Source organism: Bos indicus x Bos taurus, chromosome 24 (assembly GCF_003369695.1).
Source record: "Bos indicus x Bos taurus breed Angus x Brahman F1 hybrid chromosome 24, Bos_hybrid_MaternalHap_v2.0, whole genome shotgun sequence".
Classification (NCBI taxonomy): Eukaryota; Metazoa; Chordata; class Mammalia; order Artiodactyla; family Bovidae; genus Bos; species Bos indicus x Bos taurus.
In genome coordinates, this window is record NC_040099.1 from 39,226,681 (window position 1) to 39,252,632 (window position 25,952).

General features: G+C 41.4%; 1 protein-coding gene across 24 annotated transcripts in view; it reads right to left on the bottom strand.

Moving 5' to 3' along the window:
- Positions 1 to 25,952, bottom strand: part of EPB41L3 (erythrocyte membrane protein band 4.1 like 3) — a 240,242-nt gene that overhangs the window by 174,790 nt on the left and 39,500 nt on the right. For 4 of the 24 annotated variants that reach the window (XM_027526360.1, XM_027526359.1, XM_027526358.1 and 1 more), the window contains exon 1: positions 5,592 to 5,885. The exons of 1 other annotated variant lie outside the window; for it this stretch is intronic. In XM_027526360.1, coding sequence (XP_027382161.1) covers positions 5,592 to 5,646 — 55 coding nt within the window. In that variant the 5' untranslated portion in view covers positions 5,647 to 5,885. Of the gene's footprint in view, positions 1 to 5,591; positions 5,890 to 25,952 lie in introns of those variants that run through there. 19 more of the 24 variants (XM_027526368.1, XM_027526362.1, XM_027526370.1 and 16 more) reach the window with 12 other exon arrangements.

Here is a 25,952-nt window from a genome sequence, read left to right on the forward strand (position 1 = left end):
AAGTAGAGTTATCACTTTGCCAACAAAGGTCAGTATAGTCAAAGTTATGGTTTTTCCAGTAGTTATGTACAGATGTGAGAGTTGGACCATAAAGAAGGCTAAGTGCCAAAGAATTGATGCCTTTGAATTGTGGTGCTGAAGAGGACTCTTGAGAGTCCCCTGGACTGCAAGGATATCAAACCAGTCAATCCTAAAGGAAATCAACCCTGACTATTCATTGGAAGGACTGATACTGAAGCTGAATCTCCAATACTTTGACCACCTGATGTGAAGGTGTGACTCACTGGAAAAGACCCTGATGCTGGGAAGAGTGAGGGCAAAAGGAAAAGGAAATGGCAGAGGACGAGAGGGTTAGATAGCATCACTGTCCCAGTGGACATGAGTCTGAGCAAACTCCAGGAGATAGAGAAGGTCAGGGAAGACTGGTGTGCTGCAGTCCACAGGGTCACAAAGAGTCAGATACGACTGAGTGACTGAACAACAACAAGTGTACTGGGAATTGGTGGTCTGTTTAGAACTCCTTCTGCTCATGTATGTTTGTGTGGCATGTAAATAAGCATCTACTGACGAGGTCCTAACCAACAGCCATATGAGTCTAGCTGTCTATTACAGGGTGCTGGTGAATCATTGTCCTTTACATTACCCTTAAAGAGCAGCTGGAAGAATCTCCTCTCAGGTTTCAGGAGTAGGACAACTGGGGTTTTTATCTTAAGATATTTCAGATCTGTCACTAATTATGTCTTCCTCTTCACTTTCCCTGAAGGAGTTAAACCTGCAACCTACCTCGTCCACAAGGCATGAAGGTACATACCTCTCAGACTCACCTGGTCCTGGCCCTGCTTTTTCCTTCCTGTATCGTCTTTTAACCCTGACTTCCTCCACCATTTATTCTGTTTGAACAATTGGGACGCCTAACTCAGGTACTTTAGAGCAATATGGGATATGAGTTTTAAGAATTAGCAATAAGCAAAATAGTTGCATGGAAGAGAAAGATAGTCTTTTTCCTGCTTTTAGACCTCTACTTTGTGAAGGCAAAAAGGATTTAGGATGCCCCATCTATCCACCGCCCCCCACTCATGGGAGTCCTGACATTCAAAGAAGATGGCAAGAGTTCTGAGGAACAGGAGTAGGTGGGGGCTGGACTTGCAAGAAGGAAAGAGAAAAATCTCACATCTGAGCAGCAAGGAATTGAAACTAAGTTTCTGTGACTACGGGGTCACTTCTAAAGAAAGTCAAGAAAATGCCAGTCAGGAATTTCTCACATTAAATCCCAAAGTGACATTTAAAATCCTGACACATCCAATTTGTATAACACAAGAACGTCATCTCCACAGGACATATTTATGAAGTAGCTTTGCCCAGCTCCTGCATCACACGTGTTCCCCAACTTGGGCAGGTCTAAAAATGATCCCAAACCTGTTACTATATTTTCTGCCCTTGCAAGTGAGAGAGAATCTTCATTAAAAGAATAAAAAATAGGGAATGTAAAATATTGCTCTGGTTAAGTAAAGTGGTTATTAGTCTGATCAAAAGCAGTTATATGCTAATCAATAAATAGGACTAGGATATTTACGGTAGTAACTATGGGGAGGAAATATAACTGGATTCTCAGAAGCCGCTGTGACTGGAGGCACAGCACAGATACTCTTCCAGGCAGCTGGCATCTGCCTATGTTGTACAGATAATCAGTGAGAAGAGAGTTTTTCTTAGAAGCTGTATACACATACATTGTTTCATCAATTTGGTTCAATGACCAGAGACCTCATCACTTCCCATTCCCCTAACAGACTCCATTTCCTATGTTTCTTTTCTAAATCAACTCCAACCAGAAATCTATACCTTGTAGCAAACAAACCTCTAGGGAATTGTTCACACAATACTTCTTTCTTACAAACAACAACAAAAAAAAACAAGAGCTATTTATGTTTAAAAAAATCACGACCAGATTAGATAGCTTGGGTAAAGGATTCCAATTGTTAATGATTGGTAAGTAGAATAAAATGCTAAAATAAGTTGCCTAAAATATAATACTTTAAAATGACATTAATAATATTTCTAGGTTAAAATTATATCTGTTAATAGTGTGTCCTTTACAGCTAATACAATTTAAATTTTCTTCTCAACACTAATTATTTTATTATGTGATTTACTCTCATTGTCTACTCATGACATAAAAACATACCTTGGACATGAATTTCAAGTTAGAATCAGTTTTTCTAATGTAATTTACCAATATCTTGAATGTATTTTGTTGGTGGTAAAATATTCATATTTTATATTATATGATATACATATAATTTGATTATGTGTAATAATACATGCTTCCCTGATGGCTCAGGTGGTAAAGCGTCTGCCTGCAATGCGGGAGACCTGGGTTTGATCCCTGGGTTGGGAAGATCTCCTGGAGAAGGAAATGGCAACCCACTCCAGTACTCTTGCCTGGAAAATCCCATGGACAGAGGAGCCTGGTAGGCTACAGACCATGGGGTTGCAAAGAGTCGGACACGACTGAGCGACTTCACTTTCACAATATGTTGTATACAATATGAATAATATATATGATATGAATAAAATATATTAATATAAATAATATGTGGGTTGCCATGCCCTCCTCCAGGGGATCTTCCCAACCCAGGGATCAAACTTGAGTCTCTTGCATCTCCTGCATTGGCAAGAGGATTCTTAACCACTGGTGCCACCTGCTGCTAAGTCGCTTCAGTCGTGTCCGACTCAGTGCAACCCCATAGACAGCAGCCCACCAGGCTCCCCTGTCCCTGGGATTCTCCAGACAAGAACACTGGAGTGGGTTGCCATTTCCTTCTCCAATGCATGAAAGTGAAAAGTGAAAGTGAAAGTGAAGTCGTGTCCAACTCCCAGCAACCCCATGGACTGCAGCCCACCAGGCTCCTCCGTCCATGGGATTTTCCAGGCAAGAGGACTGGAGTGGGGTTCCATTGCCTTCTCTGAGTGCCACCTGGGAAGCCCTTAATATAGTATAAATATGATATGCAATAATGTAAATAAATGTTATATCAATATATCCAGAATTTAGAATGTCTCCCTTCTCATCTAGTAGGTAGGAAATATGATATATAATAAATTGTAATATAATATAGATAATATATATCAATATATCCAGAATTTATAATGTCTCCCTTCCCATCAAGGAGCTCTACCTAAATAATCTTCCTCTACCAGAAAAAAGCCTTCTGGGTAGTTCATCTCTCAGACTTAGATACCACTTCCTATCCCTGCATTGCTTATCTTCGACCTGTTATTCTTCCTACCAACCATCCCTCCTCTTTTTATTCTCACACTGACATCTGAGATTTAGGCTAGATTATTTCCAAGCTCCTGGCTCCAGTGTCTCACCAACTACTCCACTCTGTTCTCCACTCCACTCCAATGAAATCTTTCGAACCACGGTTTTCAAGGTCACTGTAGCTGTTCAATAAACTTCAGTAGATCCCATGCAGAGAAGTGTGAGAGCAGCAAGGTTGATATGCTATCCTTAGAAAGGCCTCTTTGTAGGACTGCCCCTTGGCTGGTACCTGGGAACTTGGATTAAGGGGAGAGTTTGCTCTGCTCCCAACTGATCAGGTGACTCTCTTGGCCCAAACTGTTGGTGCAAACCACATGGCTTATGCCGAATACCCACTTTCCTCCAGGAGCCTAGAATTTTGATGGGAACGTGGTAGAGGATGTCGATGGGACCAGCCACCAATAGAACTCCTGGGTAAGGTGTCTCTAGTAAGCCCACAGGCAGACACCATTTCTCAAGTGTTGTCAGTTTGTTCTGGAGGAATCAGGCACACCCCAGTGCACTGAAAAGCAGAGACATTACTTTGCTGACAAAGATCAGTCGAGTCAAAGCTATGATTTTTCTAGTAGTCATGTACAGATGTGACAGCTGGACTGTAAAGAAGGCTGAGAGCCAAAGAATTGATGCTTTTGAACTGTGGTGCTGGAGAAGACTCTTGAGAGTCCCTTGGACAGCAAGGAGATCCAACCAGTCCATCCTAAAGGAAATCAACCTTGAATATTCATTGGAAAGACTGATGCTGAAGCTGAAGCTTCAATAATTTGGCCACCTGATGCAAAGGGGCAACTCATTGGAAAAGACCTGGGTGCTGGGAAAGATTGAGGGCAGAGGGGAGAAGGGGACAACAGAGGATAAGATAGTTGGACGATATCACCAATTCAACGGATGTGAGTTTGAGCAAACTCTGGGAGACAGTAAGGGACAGGGAAACCTGGGGTGCTGCAGTCCATGGGGTTGCAAAGAATGGGACCTGATGGAGCAACTGAACAGCAAGGTGCAAAATATTACCAATTTCCAACTAAAAGGTTCATTTGAAGCAAAATGGCTCTATTAAGGGAGGCCTATTTTCTCTGTAACTTCCATGCTAGAAAGTTAATTTTTGTATAGCCCTGCAAAACTTTCTGGATTCGTTGAAAATAAATGTGAGAAATAGCTCAGAAACAGACATTCAAAGAAAAATAAAGTGTGGTGCAAAATACAGATAATATTCAAAATATCACACCAAAATCTCCCAGATAATAATATTGTTCTTGAAAGTTACTCTGAGAAAAGGAAAAAATTAAGAGAAACTAGCAACTCAGTAGTTGGCAGGAAAGGGGTTGGGTTCTTGTTCAGTCAAAGCCCCTTGTCTCTCAGGACGAGGTGGGTGACAAAGGAAACAGCCCCCTTTGAAAATATTATGAATTCACTTGATAAAATACATGTCAAGATCAAAAGATTCCAACAAGAGAAGAGCCCGCAGAGAAACCTTTCTGAGTTTCCTGCTGCTTCTGTATACATACCTTGCTAATTAGTTACTTCTAAAACCAATTATTGCTAAAAATTCATTTTCCCAGTGATCCACAAAAGACCCACAGAAACCACTGAGGATGTCAGACATGAGACTCTCCAGCCTGAAATAGATCCCTGGCTTGACTGACAGGCAGCTCCCTCCCTTTGAGGTGTAGGTATCATCCACGCTTTAATGAAGTTGTTTTACTATTATTTCCAGAATAAATTTAAGTTACATCTGACTATTCTAGTCTGTGTAATTCTTGGCATAAAGAATTGCAACTTGTGAATTGTGAACAACTTGTGAATTGCAAAGCCTGAGCATAAGCCTGTGGCGTTCTTCTCTTTGGAGCACATTCAAGCTTTTAACCACTTCTTCCATGGAAGTTGCCATAATGACCGAAAGCTGTTTCCTAACTCTAAGTGTGTGTCCTTAGAGCAAAGACTTTCTGATGAATCAGATTGGCGAAGACTAAGAAGGATAAAGAGGAAGGTGAGATGACATTGTAGCTAAACCCCATCTGTTCTCACCTCCAGGTTTTCCTGCTAAAAACTGAAAAGCAAAGCCTTTCAAACAGAGAAAAACTAGAGAACAATTAACGTAACAAAGTCACGAATGAACCAACGTTTTCAAAGACTTCAGGCACTAAAGAAGAATTTCCACATTTCCCTGGTTGAATTTATAACTGGACTTGCTTCATCATTTATCCTGTTCAGAGTTTGATAAATGGTCACTTCTCATAAGCACACATTCATGTTAGGAAGACAAAAACGTTACCTCCAAATCCTAAGAGGGACTTTGAGCACAGATAGAGGCAGATGAAGGATGGCATGCTGCAGTGCAGCAGTTTCAAAGTGACCGGAGTGCAGGCATCCTGGCTGCTATTCCTCCAGGAAGAGATTCAACGAAACACAAACAGATCCAGGGAGGTAAAGGCAATTGTTTTCCGATCACATCCAGCTGCTCTCCTTGAATTCAAAGCTCGAAAAAACAAGCCAGGGGCAGGAAGCAATCACTGCACAGCATCCCACAGTGTCCTTCAGACCCGTCTCTGAATCGTTTTCCCGGCCCCTCTCTGTAGCTTCTCTGCATGACGGTGCAGCCCTCTGAAAAGTGCTGTGAAGCAGCTTCAGTGGCAGCAGCAAAGAGAACACCGTGAGTCACAGAGGGCATCCTAGGAACGCCGGCTCCCGGGCATCATAGAATCTTCTGCTTTGTATCAAATTTTCAGTGTAAATATGTAGATGAGCATTTTAGAAATCCTTAGTTTCCCACAATTGCCATATTTTTAATTAGATTTTTTATGTAGACCATTTAAAAAGTCTTATTGAATTTGTTACAATATTACTTCTGTTTTATGTTTTGTTTTTTTGGCCACGAGGCTTGTAGGATATTAGCTCCCCAACCAGGGATCGAACCTGCATTCCCTGCATTGGAAGGCAAAGTCTTAACCACTGGACTGCCAAGGAAGTCTCTTCAATGCCCTATTAATGGGTTTGCATGCTCAGTCGTGTCTGACTCTTTGCAACCCCACAGACTGTAGCCCACCAGGGTTATCTGTCCATGGGATTCTCCAAGCAAGAATACTGGAGTGGGTTGCCATGTCCTCCTCCGGGGGAGCTTCCTGACCCAGGGATTGAACCCACATCTCCTGCATTGGCAGGCAGATTCTTTATCATTTGAGTTACCTGGGAAGCCCATGCTGTATTAATACACACAGTTTAAACATCTACCAACAGAGCTACTGAAAGCAAAATGGAATAATGATGCTGAATTTTTTTCCTCCTTTATTTTACCAGACTCCATTGAAGCTCTTCCCTTCTAACTTTCTTTCCCCATATTTCTTCCAAGAGAGTCTGAGTTCACTGAATTGCTTAATCTCTAAAGTATAAAAATATTAGTAGGGCTACACTGGCCAGGCCAATAAGCAGAGATTCTCCAACCAAGTAAATGGGGCACATTCCAACAAAGCTAGTCTATGAAAGAGAGGCTCCGGAGGTGGGGAGGGACCAAGAAACAAGCAAGAGCTTTGCTTTCTGATCATCTATTGTGCTCTAGGCTAGTACTTATGGTATGTTATATAAACATGAATCCAAAATCAACCCCCGAACACTGAACTATCAACCCCATCTTTAGATGCAAAAATAATCTCCAAATGGTCAAGTAACTTGCTCAACATCTCCTACACACAAGTAAGAAAATCACCACCCAAGAGAAAAGTGATCAAAATATAGGAAGAGACATTTCACAGCCGCCAGTAAGCGTGAGAAGTATTCATCATTATTAATTGTCAGAGAAACATAAAACTCCAGTGAGATAACCATTCAATTAGCAAAAATGAAAAAGTCCAACAAGTGTTAAAGGACTGTGGACCTACATTCCAATGAGAGTGAAAATTAGGTCTACTGACTTTGGAAAACCATTTGGTTCTATGTCCTGAAGTTAAACATTCATACACCCTAGGATGCAGCAATTCCACATCTGTCCAAGAGAAATTCGTTTTCAATTTCAATTATTATTTTTAATTGAAGTATAGTTGATTCACAATGTTGTGTTAGTTTCAGGTGAACAGCAAAGTGATTCAGTTATACGTATATTTATATCTATTCTTTTCCAGATTCTTTTCCTTTATGAAAGTGAAAGTGAAGTTGCTCAGTCACGTCCAGCTCTTTGCGACCCCATGGACTGTAGCCTACCAGGCTTTCTTTATAGTTTGTTGCAAAGTACAGAGTATAGTTCCCTGTGCTAAACAGTAGGTCATTGTTGCTTATCTATTTATGTACAGCATTGTGGACACGTTAACCCTAAACTCCTCATTTACCCCTTCCTCCATTCCCTTTTCATAACTCTTAAGTTTGTCTTCTATTTGTATAGACCTATTTCTGTTTTGCATATAGGTTCATTTGTATCTTTTTTATTATATTCCACATATAAATGATATCCTATGATATTTCTATTTTTCTGATTTATTTCATTTAGTATGATAAGATCTAGGTCCATCCAAGTTGCTGCAAATGGCATTATTTCATTACTTTTTATGGCCAAGTAATATTCCATTGTATGTGTGTATCATATCTTCTTTATTCTTTCACCTGTTGGCAGACATTTAGGTTGTTGTCATGTCTTGGCAATTGTAAATAGTAGTGGTATGACCACTGGGGTCATGTATCTTTTCAAATTATGGTTTTCTCCAGATATATGCCCAAGAGTGGGACTGCAGGATCATCTGGTATCTCTATTTTTAAATTTTAAAAGAAACCTCTGTACTGTTCTCCAAGAAACTCTTACACATGTGCACGAAGACTTCTGTTCAACGTCAAAACACCCCTCTCTACAACAATAACATTCTGAAGACACACAAATGCCCCATCAACAAATGACCATATAAATACACTATGAAATCTCTGAAATAAAAAATTAAGTTTCACAGGATTACATGCAACATTATATCCTTTATAGAAAGTAAAAGATAATTTTAATTAAAGGTTTCCTTTTCAGATTTCTTATGAATGCAGTGAGAGCACATGGAAAGGAAAGAAAAGGAGTAACAAACATGAGACTCAGGATAAAGTCAGGGCAGGTGGAGCTGGAATGAAATAAGGGAATGGCCTGATGGTTACGTGAAGGTCACTGTCAAATCCTGGCTTTTGTTTGGGGAGGTGGTCTCATTGGTCTTGTGTGAATGCATACTTAATCCCTTAGTCGTGTCCAACTCTGTGACCCCACGGACTGTAACTCACCAGACTCCTCTGTCCGTGGGATTCTCCAGGCAGGAATACTGGAGTGGGTTGCCATTTCCTCCTCCAGGGGATCGTCCCGACTCAGGGATCGAACCTGGGTCTCTCCTACATTGCAGGTAATTTCTTTACCTGCTGAGCCACCTAGGAGACCCCCTCACTAGCCTTACTGCATTTAGAAAACAACGAAATAAATAGAAAACACGAACTGGAGTGTATCATTGACCGAGGATTACTAGTAGTCTAATTCACACAAATGTGTGCATACTAAGTCACTGAGTTATGTCTGACTCTTGTCTACCCCATGGACTGTAGCCTGCCAGTCTCCTCTGTCCAAGAGATTCTTCAGGCAAGAACATCAGAGTGGGTTGCCATGCCCCCCTCCAGGGGATCTTTCCAACCCAGAGAATGAACCTGCATCTCTATGTCTACTGCATTGGCAGGTGAGTTCTTCACCTCTTGCATGACCTGGGAAGCCCAGTTTGTACATCTGAGGTCCTAAAAACACCCAAAGAAACAAGAAAAAAAAACAACAAATAAAGAAAAATTGGGTCCAAGTCATACAGTGCTGCATTAAGGACTCAAATTCAGGTTCAGCAGACTCTGAAGCCCCCACTGCCACCAGAACAGAGACCTCTACCCTGCTTTCAACTAGAGACGTACAAACAGCACAACTGACTCCCATTCATCTATGAGGATGGAGCAACCTTGTCTACAGGTCATAACCAGAACCAATCAACTTAGTTTTTCCAGCTTGTGTTGAAAGACAAGAAAGGTATCACCAGTCTAACAGACATTTTGAACAGTACACAGACCAACCAAACCTAGCATCCTGAACTGGAGGGGGCTGTCTCACTCTCACAGACTCAGAGTCCTTGGGACGCAAGGACTTCAGATGATGATAAAGGTGGTGATCCTGATGATTTAACGCTGTTATCTGCTTATCAGCCAGAGCACTACCAACGCTTTTTGACATGTCCCTCACTACAATCTATGAGGCATGAATTATTATTGTTTCCAATTTAAAGACAAACTGTAAGAAAAAGAGGTCAAGAAATTTCCCAGAGGACATACAATTATGATGGAAGTCTTGAACCCAGTTGTCTCTTGTTACATTGTCCAAGCTCTTAATGGTGGTGATACTAATACACACACATATGTACAGAAACACACACAGTACCAACACAAATATCCACATGTACTTTCATGTGTATAGATACACACATGTGCATGGACACTACATATATAAATGCACACTCATACATATACATATAGACACACATCATATACACATATGCATGAACATACACCCATGCACAATCTGTATTTAGACATACATATTCACATACATGTATTAACACTTATGCATATATACTCATAACAAAAGATACATACTCATAAGCACACATGTATAGACACATATGAACACACACACACATGCACTCATATGTACAGACACAAACACACAAAATGCTGCCTAGTTTTTCTGGCATTACTTGAGACTCATTAACTATTTTCAAAAACCCTTGTGTCCCTTCCCTTCTCCAGCATATGTCACCGAATCATCCGTATGAGAAGCAACGTGGCTTAAAATGAACGTGATTCCCTTGGAGCAGCTGGTCCATGACGCCCATCCTGGGGCTCCCGGTTACAATCCTTGCTGGTGATTTCACACGTGCTTCCCGCCATGGCCTGTCCTTCACACCCCTGGGCACTGCAGCCTCCCATTGTATCTCACTTTCTGCTCCTCCTCAGGGCCAGGCCCACACCTGCCAGTGGCCTCTCAGAGCAACTTTGTGGAAATGATGCCATCGATATTTGTAACCATATCTCTTTAAATTCGGGAAAATCTATTAAGTCTTTTTGCTGTGACAAAAGCAAAGAAAAATTTTGCCTAATTGTTGGTGATGTATATACCAGATGGAGTCTGGAATGTAACCAGCACTTAATGAATGGCCACCATTAATATTATAAAAAATAAGACTCACTATTATCATCACTCACAGGGAGTCTAGACTTCCTAAATTTGGCTTCTGAGACCTTATTTTTGGAGGTTTTTAGTTTGGGGCATTTACCTGGTGGCTCAGATTGTAAAGAATCTGCCTCAGTGTGGGAGAGCCGGTTTGATCCCTGGGTCAGAAAGATCCCCTGGAGAAGGAAATGGCAATTCTCCAGTATTCTTGTCTGGAGAATTCCATGGACAGAGAAGCCTGGTGGGTACAGTCCATGGGGTCACAAAGAGTTGGGCACGACTGAGCACCCAACACACACACACACATACACACACCCTTACAGTGTCTAAATGTGAAGTTCTCCCATGAGTTTAGGTTCAGTTATAAGAACATTCTCTCAAATTGGATTTTAAAAGCTAGAGGCTCCAGAGAATAATGAAAGAGTAAACAGGCTACAATTTCCAGTACTTGCTGTTGATGTAAGTAAGTGAGATGGGTATGTGAGTTGGAAGTGGGATACAAAAATGCAAAAAAGGAAAAAAGCTCAAAAAGCAACAACAAAAAAAGCCTGTACAAACTCTGAATCACTAAGATATGTGAGAGCCAGGGAAAAGGCGCATGGAACTCCCTTTCCCCCAATCACTGCTTCCCCCCCATCCCCCAAACACACATACACACTTCATTGTTTAGTTCTGGGACAGTCCATCAACCACTCAGGTGCCACTAGTGGTAAGAATCTGCCTGCCAATGCAAGAGATGCAGGTTCAATCCCTGGGTCAGGAAGATCCCTGGAGGAGGAAATGGCACCCCACTCCAGTATTCTTGCCTGGAGAATCCCATGGATGGAGGAGCCTGGTGGGCTACAGTCTGTAGGATTGCAAACAGTTGGACACAACTGAGCACACACACAAACACACACACACACACATTCTACCAAATGTCACTTAGACCTTCAAAACACAAAACCTTAACCTTTCTAAAAACTTAGGATGTTGTAGTTTCACCTTGTTAAAAAATAGAGACAACAGACTCCAAATGGAGTCACCTGTGCTAAGCCTCATGTCAGCAAACCAAGACTTAAATCCCAACCTTCTTGCAATTTCTGCTCCTCCCAGGTCTGTAATCTTATACCAGTCCATCTAGACTTGCCTGGACAGCAGAAATAGGTAATCCACTGATAACTGGCCCATTTTTCCATTCCCCAAAGGAAGTAAGGGAATCTGCTCTTTCTTTCTCCCCACCCCGTGTGCTTATAAAAACCTCCCATTTGGTTCAGCTCCTTGGAGCTTTTTTTAACTTTGTCAGATGGGATGCCTCTTGATTCATGAATCATTGAATAAAGCCAATTAGATCTTCAAATGGACTCCACTGAATTTTTTTTAAACAACCTGTACCTTTCATGGAGAAGGCAGAAACAGAAAAGCAAAAGAGACTAAGGATTTGGAATGTTGAGTTTTCACATCAAACTAGAAAATTTTGCTCCATGGTGTCTCAGTAAAAAGCCCTCCAGTGTGATTTCAGATCCAAAGACCATTGGGGTTTGCTCTCAAACTGAATCCTGAGGCCATGGGAGTCCACAACGACTACATTTTGCTCTTACATCACAGAAGAAGTGCAGTGGGAGATTGAGAATGATCCCAGGCTAGAAAAAGTTCTCAACACAGAAGAAAATAAGCCAACGGAGCAGGAAAAGCTTCACAAAATCTTCATCCCGCAAAGACTAAAAAACAGGTAAAGGAACATAAGAGATCTTGGCAGCTGCCTCCAGGCTGGTTAGAGACGTGGGCTTTAAATAGATGTTTCCACAGAGAACAGGATCACATCTGGAGCCTACAAGTTAATTTCTCCCAACATCAAACAGATGCTTACTCTTAAAATGCTAAACAGTATATGTTTAAGGAGGCTCTAAAACTAATGTTTTCTAAATACGACAAATGTGGCTTCGTATTTTCTTACAACAGCCAAAATGGTTTTAATGCAGAGAATATCAGTGCTGGGAAGGACCAAGGAAATAAGCTCTTCCAGCCCTCATTTTAGGAAGGAAGAACTGAAACCCCGTTAGTTACATGACTTATTGATTCTATGTAGTTTGTGACTGAGCAGGAAGTCAGACCTGAGTGGTGATTTTCACTTATTTTAACCTCTCATAAAAACTTAAATGTCCCCTGGAATTACAGGAACTGTCATGAAAGTGTAAGCGCCAACTAAAAGCAGCCCCTGGGGACCCCTGTTGTTGTTCAGTCACTAAGTGGTTTCTAACTCTTTGCAACTCCATGAACTGCAGCACGCCAGCTTCCCCGTCCTTCATTCTCTCTCAGATGTGAAATTTGGCAGGACTGATGCTGGAGCTTCAGCAGACCTGGCAAAGGGTCCCTGGAGAAGTGGCTGGCCTCTCCCAGGAATTGGGAACCTCTGCTGATGTCATGACAGGGACCCAGAGCAGCAGAGGGGAAGGTGGCAGATGCCACAGGGTAACTAAGGACCCTGAGCCCATGAGATGCACCTTAAATACTCCAGAAAAAAAAGGGGGGGGCAGTGAATAGAAAAGGAGAATCTGGACAGGGTTCTGGAATTTCTGAGATTCAGGCAAAGGGATGAATCAGGGAAATAATCTCTTCTGACTCTTTTAGTCACTGTGACTCCCAGGCAGGGTGGCTGAGACCAATAGGTCATAAACCATCGTAGAAGACCTACAACAGTCCTGACCACCTGACAAGGTAACCCACCGAGGTGAGGTCTGTCAAATGTCCACCAGTCTCACAAGAAAGGCATTTGCCTGCCCACTGTACTCACGAAGCCTCGGGAAGCTCAGAGACATTGCGGTTGAGTCTTGGTTTTAATCCAAGTCTACTGACTCGGGAACCAGCCCAGGAGACACAGTGGCCCAGGCGTGACCCATTTACCCGTTAGAATGACCATCTTAGTAGGTTATCCAGGGCAGCACAATTCAAAATCAACAGCTCTTCTTCCTCTTTGTTTTTTTTTTTTTTTTTCCCCCAGAATATCGTCTGGATCCAGCTGACTACAAGAAACAAGTGTACTTCTGAAAGTCAGGTAACCTTCCAGGAACTCTTTGTTTCCTCATTTCTAACATGTGCTTTTTCTCTGACTGTTTCAACATCTTTGAAATCAGGATGTGAAACTGATTTGTATATTCAATGTGGCAGTGTTTCCTACCCTCAAAGTGTTATTAAACTGATGGGCTGATCATATAGCAGCTGAAAGTTGAAGAGTCATTGTATTTTTTTTTAATTTTTAATTTTGTATTGGAGTATAGCTGATTGATTACCTGCATTGGGAAGATCTCCTGGAGAAGGGAATGGCTCCCCATTCACTATTCTTGCCTGGAAAATTCCATGGACAGAGGAGCCTGGTGGGCTACAGTCCATGGGGTTTGCAAAGAGTCGGACAGGACTGAGTGACTAACGTTTTCATTTTTTCATAGCCAATTAACAATGTTTTGATAGTTTCAGGGGAACAGGGAAGGGACTCAGCCATACATATACCTGTATCTATTCTCCCCCAAACTCCCCTCCCATCCAGGCTGCCACATAATATTGATCAGAGTTCCATGTGCTATACAGTAGGTCCTTATTGGTTATCTGTCTTAAACTCCCTAACTATCCCTTTCCCCAGTCTTCCACCTGGCAACCATAAGTTGGTTCTCTAAATCTACGAATCTGTTTCTGCTTTGTAAATCAGTTCATTTGTATTTTTTTAAGAGGACAAACACCTTTGAAAACTCAGATTAACCATTCTCACATGCTTATCCGGAATGTTTCTGCCCTAGAACATGTCTATAAGTTCTCTACCTATCAATCACTGGAAATGAGGGTATGGCATAAACTGGCAAAAAGCTGAGGCCTTAAATTCCTAGATTCAATCACTAAGGCTCAGTAAGGGCCTCTCCATGCCAGATCCAAAATTCCTTGAATGAATCTGCTGTGGTAAAATCCATCCCACTGAAACAGGTGTGACTGAAAGCTTTTGATAGGGGTTGTCAGGTATATTTTGATGCTGTTCTGGCACTGAGGTTAATATTAGTAGATCATCTCATTTTTACTGGGGAGATAGCAAGGTTTAACTTGGGGTTTCATAGAGTCGGACATGACTGAGCGACTAACACACACACACACACACACACTGCTTCATTTCATAGCTTTACAAAGTTATTTAAACTCTTTGGATGTTTCTTCCTCATCTAAAAAAGTGAAATGAATAGTACCTGCTGCATAGAGCTACGGTAAAGATTGTGACCTCTTAACAAAAATTATTCCAAACTTCTTTGTGAAATAAAATGAAGAATACAGAACAAAGAGAAAGATGAAAAGACTGGCATGTGACAGGTGTTCAGTAACTGTTCATTACCTTCCCTGAGTAATAGTTTATGTTTTTCCCATTCTAAAAGGGAGAATTTCAGTTACTGTAATCAATAAATATATGAAAATAACTCCTAACCACCAAGTGTGAGACATTCCAAAGAATCAAAGTATTTCATCTGCTTCAAAGTGAAAATCTGTAGCAAATTAAAATCGAAGGCACACAGCTTCAAAGAGAAGGCTGACTTGAATTAAAAAAGATGAACATAATGCTAAGTCCAGCATGAAACGATGACTCAGAAAACTGGACTGCAGGCCCCTGTGACTCTTACTGTACAATCAATGGCTGCCTTGTATAGAGGAGGGTACAATTTCCCCCAATTAATAGAATGACCCTTTCATGCTTTCGAGAACTGTGTGAAACTTTTGAAGAAAGACATGCAAACCCAAATTGAAAAGAAAGAGAAAAATAGATAAATATGCTAGGTGTAGCTTAATTTCAGTTTTTGCTGTTTTTTGACTTATAAATTCACCCAATTGGTGTCTGCAATTGTAATTTACAAGGGGTGGATGCTGTTGCCAACACATGATCATCTCTCTGCTTATTCCTGCTACTCAAAATAATATTGAAAGAGCTTAAATATTTATCTTTGAAGCAAGTAATGCAAATACTATTGCTGCTACTCAGTTGCTAAGTCTTCTCTTGGGTCATTAACACTAGATTTGACAAGAATTTCTTTCTATATTAAGGGTTCTAAAGAAGCTATATTCTAATACTATTTTGTATTATTAATTATCACATTATGCATTAGAGTTGTTGTTGCTGTTTATTTGCTAAGTTGTGTCCCACTCTGCAACCCCATGGACTGTAGCCCACCAGGCTCCTCTGTCCATGGAATTCTCCAGGCAAGAATGCTGGAGTGGGCTGCCATTTCCTTCTCCAGGGGGGTCTTCCTGACCCAGGGACTGAACTCAAGTCTTCTGTATTTTCAGGGAGATTCTTTGCCACTGAGCCATCAGGGAAGCCCGAGTGCACATAGTTCAGTTCAGTTCAGTTGCTCAGTCGTGTCTGACTCTTTGCGATCCCATGAATCGCAGCATGCCAGGCCTCCCTGTCCATCACCGTCTCCTGGAGTTCACTCAAACTCATGTCCATCAAGTCAGTGATGCCATCCAGCCATCTCATCCTCTGTAATCCCCTGCCCCCAATCCCTCCCAGTATCAGAGTCTTTTCCAATGAGTCAACTCTTCGCATGAGGTGGCCAAAGTACTGGAGTTTCAACTTTAACATCATTCCTTCCAAAGAACACCCAGGGCTGATATTCTTTAGAATGGACTGTTTGGATCTCCTTCCAGTCCAAGGGACTCTCAAGAGTCTTCTCCACCACCACAGTTCAAAAGCATCAATTCTTCGGCACTCAGCTTTCTTCACAGTAGAGATCTATTTAAAAGATAGATGATTCTCTTGTATACTGCTCTTCTGAATGTGTTTATCAATAGATATCCTCAAAGGGAACTCAAAATTCTATCATGCTAATTATTTCCCTGTAGGAACTCCATTTTCCACGTGCCTCCATACCAGAGAATTGGGGATAGGGTGAGGGTCTACTTATAGGACCTACCCCCATCACTCAGGCTGCCTGACCCTCTGCTCAGATTGACTTTGACTTTGGGAAACACCATCAGGACTGAAGTAGAGGAGAGATAGGCTGGAGTACTTTCCCCTGGTTTCCTCCCAGCTATGATGCCATGTGCTTCCCAGGGGCTGCATATGTCTCCAAGGACCTGATCTCCAAGGACCATTCAGTTTGCAGACTCCTTAAAAAACTAAAAACAGAACTACATATGATCCAGCAATCCCATTCCTGGTCATAAACCCATAACCAGAAAACTATAATTCAAAAACACACATGCACCCTAATGTCCATTGCAGCTGTATTTACAATAGCTAAGACATGGAAACACTGAAATGTCCATCAACAGAGGAATGGGTAAAGAAGATGTGGTACATGTATACAGTGGAATATTAGCCATAAAAAGGAACAAAACCATGCCATTTGCAGAAATGTGGATGGACCTAGAGACTGTTATACAGAGTGAAGTAAGTCAGAAAGAAAAAAATATCCTATAATATTGCTTATATGTGGAATCTAGAAAAATGGTGCAGATGAAGGTGTTAGTCAGTCATGTCTGACTCTTTGTGACGCCATGGACTGTAGCCCACCAGGCTCCTCTGTCCGTGGAATTCTCCAGTCAAGAATACTGGAGGGGGTTGCCATTTCCTTCTCCAGGGGATCTTCCTGACCCAGGGATTGAACCCAGGTCTCCCACATTTCAGGCAGACTCTTTACCAACTAAGCCACCAGGGAAGACTAATTTGCAAAGCAGAAAGACACAGATATAGTGGAGGGTGGAATGAATTGGGAGATTGGGATTGACATGCACACAATACTATGTATAAAGCGGGCAACTAATGAAAACCTACTGTATAGAGCAGGGAGCTCTACTCAGTGCTCTGTGGGGACCTAAATGGGAAGGAAATATTGTTGGCACCATTCTTGTTGGAAGCATTCTCTCCTACCCTTCCACTCACACTGAATGCTGTAAAAAGCTTCCTCCCCTCACCATGTCAGTCTAGGGTGGTTACGGCTCCCTCCTCTTCTGGTCTTGGTACCTCAACATCTCTTGTTGGCTTCTATAAAATTCCCTGCTGAAATTCACAGCTGCATGTGCCTCCTGCTTCCTGGGGCAGTCCTAATGGCTACATCCACAAATGAAGCTAATAGATAGCTAAAATGTGTTTGTTCTGTACTTCAATAATTCAGCTAGAGCAAAATTCTGCATTTTGGCATATTTCATGTATTTTTAAGTCATTTATTTGACCAAGCTATATTAGGCAGAGAAGTTGAAAGATTCAAGGATCATATGTTATGAATAAGTAGTCTAAATATTCTTAAATGTCAACAATTATATTGCATTGTGTTTTTCTGTGTGTGGTACTGTTTAAGATAAATAGGATTTCCTGTGTGGTCATTTAAATGATGTCCAAAGATAATTATTTGGCAGCTTGGTTATTCAGTGAGCTCCATGAAGCCTGACAACATGATATATTTATAGGCAGATGCTGGAAAAACAGTTGGTATTCAAATCCTTGGTGTCCTAGGTAATTACAGTCATTTTTTAATATCTTCAGAACCTTCACAATTCTTTAGCCCTTTACATCCACAAGAAGCAATGGCAAGAACTCAACTTGTTCAAGTGTCCTGAGAAAATGTGAATAAATTACAGATTTGGGTTTATAACATTTAAAAAATTCAGTAGAACAGACTTTAACACACATCTTGGAAATGAACTGTAACTCACATCTGTCACTATCTGTAGAAAACAATTAGTAAGAAGAATACTTTGATGCAACTTTGAGAAATAGGGATCATCAGGAAGAAGCAGGGAAGTTAGAAATTAATCAAACAGCAATGGGCCTTATAATTAGAAAAAGACCATTCAGGGTTGAGTGCCCGGGCAGTACAGACCATGTACAGCCTTTCAACGTCCTTCTTCCCTTCCTGATTCTGTCCCCTCACGTGACAGCCATGAAATTTCCTTAAGATGTAAAAGCAACCAATGAAAGCTTAAAAGATGGAGAGAGAGACCGGAAATAGGGAGAGAGGGAGATAGAGAATTTTAATTCTGGAGAGCAGCTAGAGTTTGTTTGACTCCTATAATCTATTAGTGGCTTTAACATAATGAAATAAAATAATTCTGTAGGACACAAAAATGAGAACTAAGATGAAAATCAAGACAGCTGCAATGATCACAATAAATTTCTCTATATTATGAATGTAAGCCTCTTAGAAATACCTCCTTAAATCCCTTAAGATAATACCTAACCTCAATTTGACAAGAGTAAAATGCGGCTCACACACAGAGGCACTAAAATAACACACTTTGAAATGATATTCAGCTTCATAGACAACGAAGACAGCACTCATTTAAATAAAGTACCATCTCACACTTACCAAACTGGGAAACATGAATTAAAATAATAAATCTAATGTTGGCAGGAGTTGCTAGGAGCCCTATGAATTCCTGTAAAGGAGTGCAATAACTTGGGACACAACCATGCAATCTTCAAAAAGAGTCAGGATGTTGAGCACAGCCCAAAAAGTGAAAGTGAAAGCCGCTCAAGCTGCTCCAGCTCTGTGACCCCACAGACTATATAGTCCACGGAATTCTCCAGGCCAGAATACTGGAGTAGGTAGCCGTTCCCTTCTCAAGGGGATCTTCCCAACCCAGGCATTGAATTCAGGTCTACCTCATTGCAGGCAGATTCTTTGCCAGCTGAGCCACAAGGGAAGCCCCCAGCCTGGGACCCAGTAATTCCAACTTTAGAATCGGTACCCTTAAGATGCAATGGAAAGAGAAAAAAGTTGTGTGCATATGATGTTTTCAAAATACCGTCCATAATGTGGAAATGGCCCTTTTCCAACTATAAGCGAGTGAGCTAAGAATGTTATGTTATTATGATGAAATAAAATAATTTTAAGTTTGAAATATATGAGTATGTACATCCCAGAAAAGTTTCTATATAGTCATCTTGAGCAAAAAAGAAAAATTTAAATGGTAGATCCATTCATTTATTCAACAAAAAAAATTTTATAATGCTTACTGTCTTCTCACAGCCCTGGACTTGAGGATACATCCAATGCTCATTTGTCATGGTTATTTTCTTGTTAAGTATATCGACCAAGGCCACAAAGCTTTTGTGGTGAGCAAACATGAGAATCATTTGGTTGAGAGGGAAAAAAAGTGGAAGAAATACTAGGAAAGGAAAATTTCAATTGGCATTTGCAATGATTGCTAAAAGTTTGAATTTGTCATTTTTCTTTGGTAAAACATGTGAAAATCTCACCTTTATTTTGACCTCTAAGTATAGGGTAAAAAGAAATGCCAGGAGTGAAAGAAAAGGGAAATCAAATAAAAACATTAAAAAGATTTCAATATGTCATTTTCTGGAAAGGGAGAACACCCAGAAATAGACACATGATGTCATCTTTTACAGCCTCTCCCCTTCCCAGAAAAATGAAATAATTGCCAGAAAAATTAAATAATTGCCTACAAAAGAATACTAAGCTAGGCATGGTCTAGACTTAAAAATGCTTCAAGCTATGATGAACTTCCTCATTGTCTCTCATTTTTTCAAAACAAAGAGAAATGAGCTATTTAATTATTATGATCAATAATTTACCTAAAACGTTTTGCCACCCAAAAAACACTAGAAAAATCATCCCAATCTTTAAAAGAGAAGCTAAGAGGGGTTCCCTGGTGAAAGTGAAAGTCACTCAGTCATGTCTGACTCTTTGTGACCCCCATGGACTATACAGTCCACGGAATTCTCCAGGCCAAAATATTGGAGAGAGTAGCCTTTCCCTTCTCCAGGGGATCTTCCCAACCCAGGGATTGAACCCAGAACCTCCAGAATTGCAGGTGGATTCTTTACCAGCTGAGCCACCAGAGAAGCCCAAGCATACTGGAGTGGGTAGCCTATCCCTTCTCCAGCAGATCTTCCCGATCCAGGAATTGAACAGGGTCTCGTGCATTGCCGGCAGATTCTTTACCAGCTGAGCCACCAGGGAAGCCCTGGTGGTTCAGTGGTAAAGAATCCACCTGTCAATACGGAAGACAAAGGTTCCATCCCTGGTCCGGGAAGATCACACATGCCTTGGAGCATCTAAGCCTTGTGAACCACGACTATTAAGCCTGTGCTCTAGAGCTGGGTGGAGAAGGCAATGGCACCCCACTCCAGTACTCTTGCCTGGAAAATCCCATGGACGGAGGAGCCTGGTAGGCTCCAGTCCATGGGGTTGCTAAGAGTTGGGCACGACTGAGCAACTTCACTTTCACTTTTCACTTTCATGCATTGGAGAAGGAAATGGCAACCCATTCCAGTATTCTTCCCTGGAGAATCCCAGGGACAGAGGAGCCTAGTGGGCTACAGTCTATGGGGTTGCACAGAGTCGGACACGACTGAAGCAACTTAGCAGCAGCAGCAGCAGCTAAAGCTGGGGAACCACAATTACTGAGCCCATGTGCTGCAACTACTGAAGCCGGAGCACCCTAGAGCCCATGCTCCACAACAGTGAGAAGCCACTGCAGTGAGAAGCCCATGCACCACAACTAGAGAGTAGCCCTCGCTGGCTACAACTAGAGAAAAGCCTGTGCAATAACAAAGACCCAGCACAGCCACAAATAAAATAAATAAAAAAAATTATATATATATATATACGTATTTTTTTTTAAGAGAGAAGATAGACTGCCAACTGGCCATTGCAAGAATGGCCCTCAGCTGTCTGGGGATCCTGGAGAGATTATTCAGGGAGCCCCTCAGGGGTTCTGGATCTATCTAATTTTGCAGCACAAGCCTAGGAATGTGTTGGAGGAGGGAGGTTGCACTGGCAGCAAACAGGTAGCCAGTTCGCCCAGAACAGAGGTGGCGGGGGGCATATGGACAAGGAAGCAGGAACACAGAACTCAGGGACCAAGTGATGCTCTCCCCCACCCCCCAGAGACCCTCACTTCACATGGGGATCATCCATCCCAGCTGTCCATCACCATGGGGAACTTCAGGGGCCTGGAAATCCATATCTCTGGGAACATGCTATGTTATATCCTGCTTTAATGTAAGAGTCTCTGGATGTTTTCAAGTCAATTGCCATTAAAGAAAAAAAACCATACCTTCTGGCTGTAACTGTTGACATCTTTCTATCAATCACATCACTGCCCAAATGTGACAACCACGCAGGTCTCATGAAGACCAGGAGATCTCAGCTCTAATTGCCCTTGAGAACCACCTGGGAGCCTTTAAAAACTGACACCAAGGCCCAGGCTTCAGAGACATGAGCTTAATTGATGGGGCCCAGACAGCAATAATTCTAACTCCCTTGTTGATTGTAATGATGGCTATGACAACACCATAGACATTGTATTGTTTGATTTCTTAGCATCCTGTAGACATGGTTCCAGGTTTCCCTTGTAGCTCAGTCAGTAAAGAATCTGCCTGCAATGCAGGAGACCCGGGTTCTATTCCTGGGTCAGGAAGATCCCCTGGAGAAGGAAATGGCAACCCACTCCAGTATTTTTGCCTGGAGAATCCCATGGACAGAGGACCCTGAGGTTGCAAGAGTCAGACACAACTTAGCAACTAAACCACCAGACATGGTTCCAGTAGTCATGTACTGGTATGGCAGGTGGACCATAAAGAAGGCTGAGTGCCGAAGAATTGATGCTTTTGGATTGTGGTGCTAGAGAAGACTCTTGAGAGTCCCTTGGACAGCAAGGAGATCAAACCAGTCAATCCTAAAAGAAATCAACCCTGAATATTCATTGGAAGGACTGATGCTGAAGTTGAGGCTCCAACACTCTGGCCACCTGATGTGACCAAACTTAGGTGGCTCAGTGAGCCAACACACTGGAAAAGAATTTGATGCTGGGAAAGATTAAAGGCAAAAGAAGAAGATGGCAGAGGATGAAATAGTCAGATAGCATCACAAACTCAATGGATACGAATCCGAGCAAACTCAAGCAGATTAAACTGTTTGTTCCCCTTGCAGGGAATGTAAGCAGTCTCTCAGTAATGAAGTCCTAATATAGTCTAGCAGTGAATACCAAGGATGAAAATTCAATCAAATCAGAAGATACTTTCACACTGCCCTATTCCTTCTGAAATTAAACCACCAAGAAATGAAGCACTACATGAGGTCATCAGGACACAACTATTGTCATTATAATTGGAAAGGTCTAAGAAATGAGTAGAAAATTATCGCTCTTGCAAGAATTAATTAAAATCTTATTAAAGGACTAAAAGGCTATGCCTTATGAGCACTTGTTAAGTACACAGAATTAATCAATTCACACAAGGCACTTTGAGAATAAGCAAATGATTAGTGACTAGTTCTCTAAAATGACCCAACTTTTAGCTTCTTGAGGGCTTCCTTGGTGGCTCAGTGGTAAAGAACCCATCTGCTAATGCAGGAGATGCAGGTTCAATCCCTGGGTCAGGAAGTTGCCCTGGAGGAGGAAATGGCAACCCACTCCAGTATTCTTGCCTGGGGAATCCAATGGATAGAGGAACCCGGTGGGCTACAGTCCATGGGGTTGCAAAGTGTTGGACATGACTGAGCACACACACCTCCATTAGCTTCTTGAAAACTGAAGTAAAAATACAGCTTAAAATTACCAGAAAAGTCTTATGGGCAAATGTCTTGTGGTTATAACTTGCTCTCTTAGGAGAACAGCCCAATTGTTTAAGATCCAATATCATCACTTGGAAGAAGTTGTTTCCAAGAGAATCCTTGGAGCTAATGTGGAGAATTGACAGCTGTGCATGTTAACATCAGTGAGGGAAGGAAAGGATTCTACTTTATCTCCTCTAGAAATTTCCATGTAGCCCTTGAAGAAAACTCAGGAGCCAGGGTCTCTTTGTTTAAAGCTTCTCCATCAATTGGGCCTCCTGAATGACCTTGGATCTCCAGCCTTCCTTCCTGCCATCATCCCAGTTTGCAAATGCCCATCTAGCTCATCTCCAAGACCAATTCATGTGCCATCTCTTTTGAAAATCCCTCCCCACCACTCCCCGCCGAAACACACACCGAAATAGCTTCCGGCAGAAGGAATCTGTGGCCCATTTGGTACTTGTTCTGACCACTTTTGCAGGTAAGTGTGAAAGCTCACAAAGAATAGGATATATCCATACAAATTGTGAAATTATTTGTTCTAGCTCTGTGAAGAATACCGTTGGTAGCTTGATAGGGATTGCATTGAATCTATAAATTGCTTTGGGTAGTGTACTCATTTTCACTATATTGAGTCTTCCAATCCATGAACATGGTATATTTCTCCATCTATTAGTGTCCTCTTTGATTTCTTTCACCAGTGTTTTATAGTTTTCTATATATAGGTCTTTAGTTTCTTCAGGTACATATATTCCTAAGTATTTTATTCTTTTCGTTGCAATGGTGAATGGAATTGTTTCCTTAATTTCTCTTTCTGTTTTCTCATTATTAGTGTATAGGAATGCAAGGGATTTCTGTGTGTTGATTTTATATCCTGAAATTTTACTATAATCATTGATTAGTTCTAGTAATTTTCTGGTGGAGTCTTTAGGGTTTTCTATGTAATAATTTCACAATTTGTATGGAAAAACAAAAAACGTCGAATAGCCAAAGCTATCTTGAGAAAGAAGAATGGAACTGGAGGAATCAACCTGCCTGACTTCAGGCTCTACTACAAAGCCACAGTCATCAAGACAGTATGGTACTGGCACAAAAACAGAAATATAGATCAATGGAACAAAATAGAAAGCCCAGAGATAAATCCACACACATATGGACACCTTATCTTTGACAAAGGAAGCAAGAATATGCAATGGATGAAAGACAATCTCTTTAACAAGTGGTGCTGGGAAAACTGGTCAACCACTTGTAAAAGAATGAAACTAGAGCACTTTCTAACACCATACACAAAAATAAACTCAAAATGGATTAAAGATCTAAACGTAAGACCAGAAACTATAAAACTCCTAGAGGAGAACATAGGCAAAACACTCTCTGACATACATCACAGCAGGTTCCTCTATGACCCAGCTCCCAGAATATTGGAAATAAAAGCAAAAATAAACAAATGGGACCTAATTAAACTTAAAAGCTTCTGCACAACAAAGGAAACTATAAGCAAGGTGAAAAGACAGCCTTCAGAATGGGAGAAAATAATAGCAAATGAAGCAACTGACAAACAACTAATCCTAAAAATATATAAGCAACTCCTACAGCTCAATTCCAGAAAAATAAATGACCCAATCAAAAAATGGGCCAAAGAACTAAATAGACATTTCTCCAAAGAAGACATACAGATGGCTAACAAACACATGAAAAGATGCTCAACATCACTCATTATCAGAAAAATGCAAATCAAAACCACTATGAGGTACCATTTCACGCCAGTCAGAATGGCTGCGATCCAAAAGTCTACAAGTAATAAATGCTGGAGAGGATGTGGAGAAAAGGGAACCCTCTTACACTGTTGGTGGGAATGCAAACTAGTACAGCCACTATGGAGAATAGTGTGGAGATTCCTTAAAAAACTGGAAGTAGAACTGCCATATGACCCAGCAATCCCACTGCTGGGCATACACACTGAGGAAACCAGAAGGGAAAGAGACATGTGTACCCCAATGTTCATCGCAGCACTGTTTATAATAGCCAGGACATGGAAGCAACCTAGATATCCATCAGCAGATGAATGGATAAGAAAGCTATGGTACATATACACAATGGAGTATTACTCAGCCATTAAAAAGAATACATTTGAATCAGTTCTAATGAGGTGGATGAAACTGGAGCCTATTATACAGAGTGAAGTAAGCCAGAAAGAAAAACACCAATACAGTATACTAACGCATATATATGGAATTTAGAAAGATGGTAACGATAACCCTGTATATGAGACAGCAAAAGAGACACTGATGTATAGAACAGTCTTTTGGACTCTGTGGGAGAGGGAGAGGGTGGGATGATTTGGGAGAATGGCATTGAAATATGTATAATATCATATATGAAATGAATCGCCAGTCCAGGTTCGATGCACGATACTGGATGCTTGGGGCTAGTGCACTGGGACGACCCAGAGGGATGGTATGAGGAGGGAGGAGGGAGGAGGGTTCAGAATGGGGAACACATGTATGCCTGTGGCAGATTCATTTCGATATATGGCAGAACCAATACAATATTGTGAAGTTTAAAAATAAAATAAAATTAAACAACAACAAAAAAAAGAATAGGATATATCCCACCCCAGGACTCAGAATTGCACCTTCCCCATCAGTAAGTATTTAAAATGGATTTGACAAACAGATGGAAACTGGAGGAAATCTATTGAATGAGTCTCTCTTTTAGAACCCCTGGAAATGTCCTTACTTTTCTCAACAATTATTGAAAAATTTCCAAGTCAGTTCTTAACCAAGTCTGTGAGTACCAGGGATGGGTGTTAGGGCATCTGTGAACTGCTTAAAGTTGTGTATCAATTACATGCTTATTCTAGGAGGTGGCTCTCCTTCCCTCCCAGTCACCTTCCCCACTG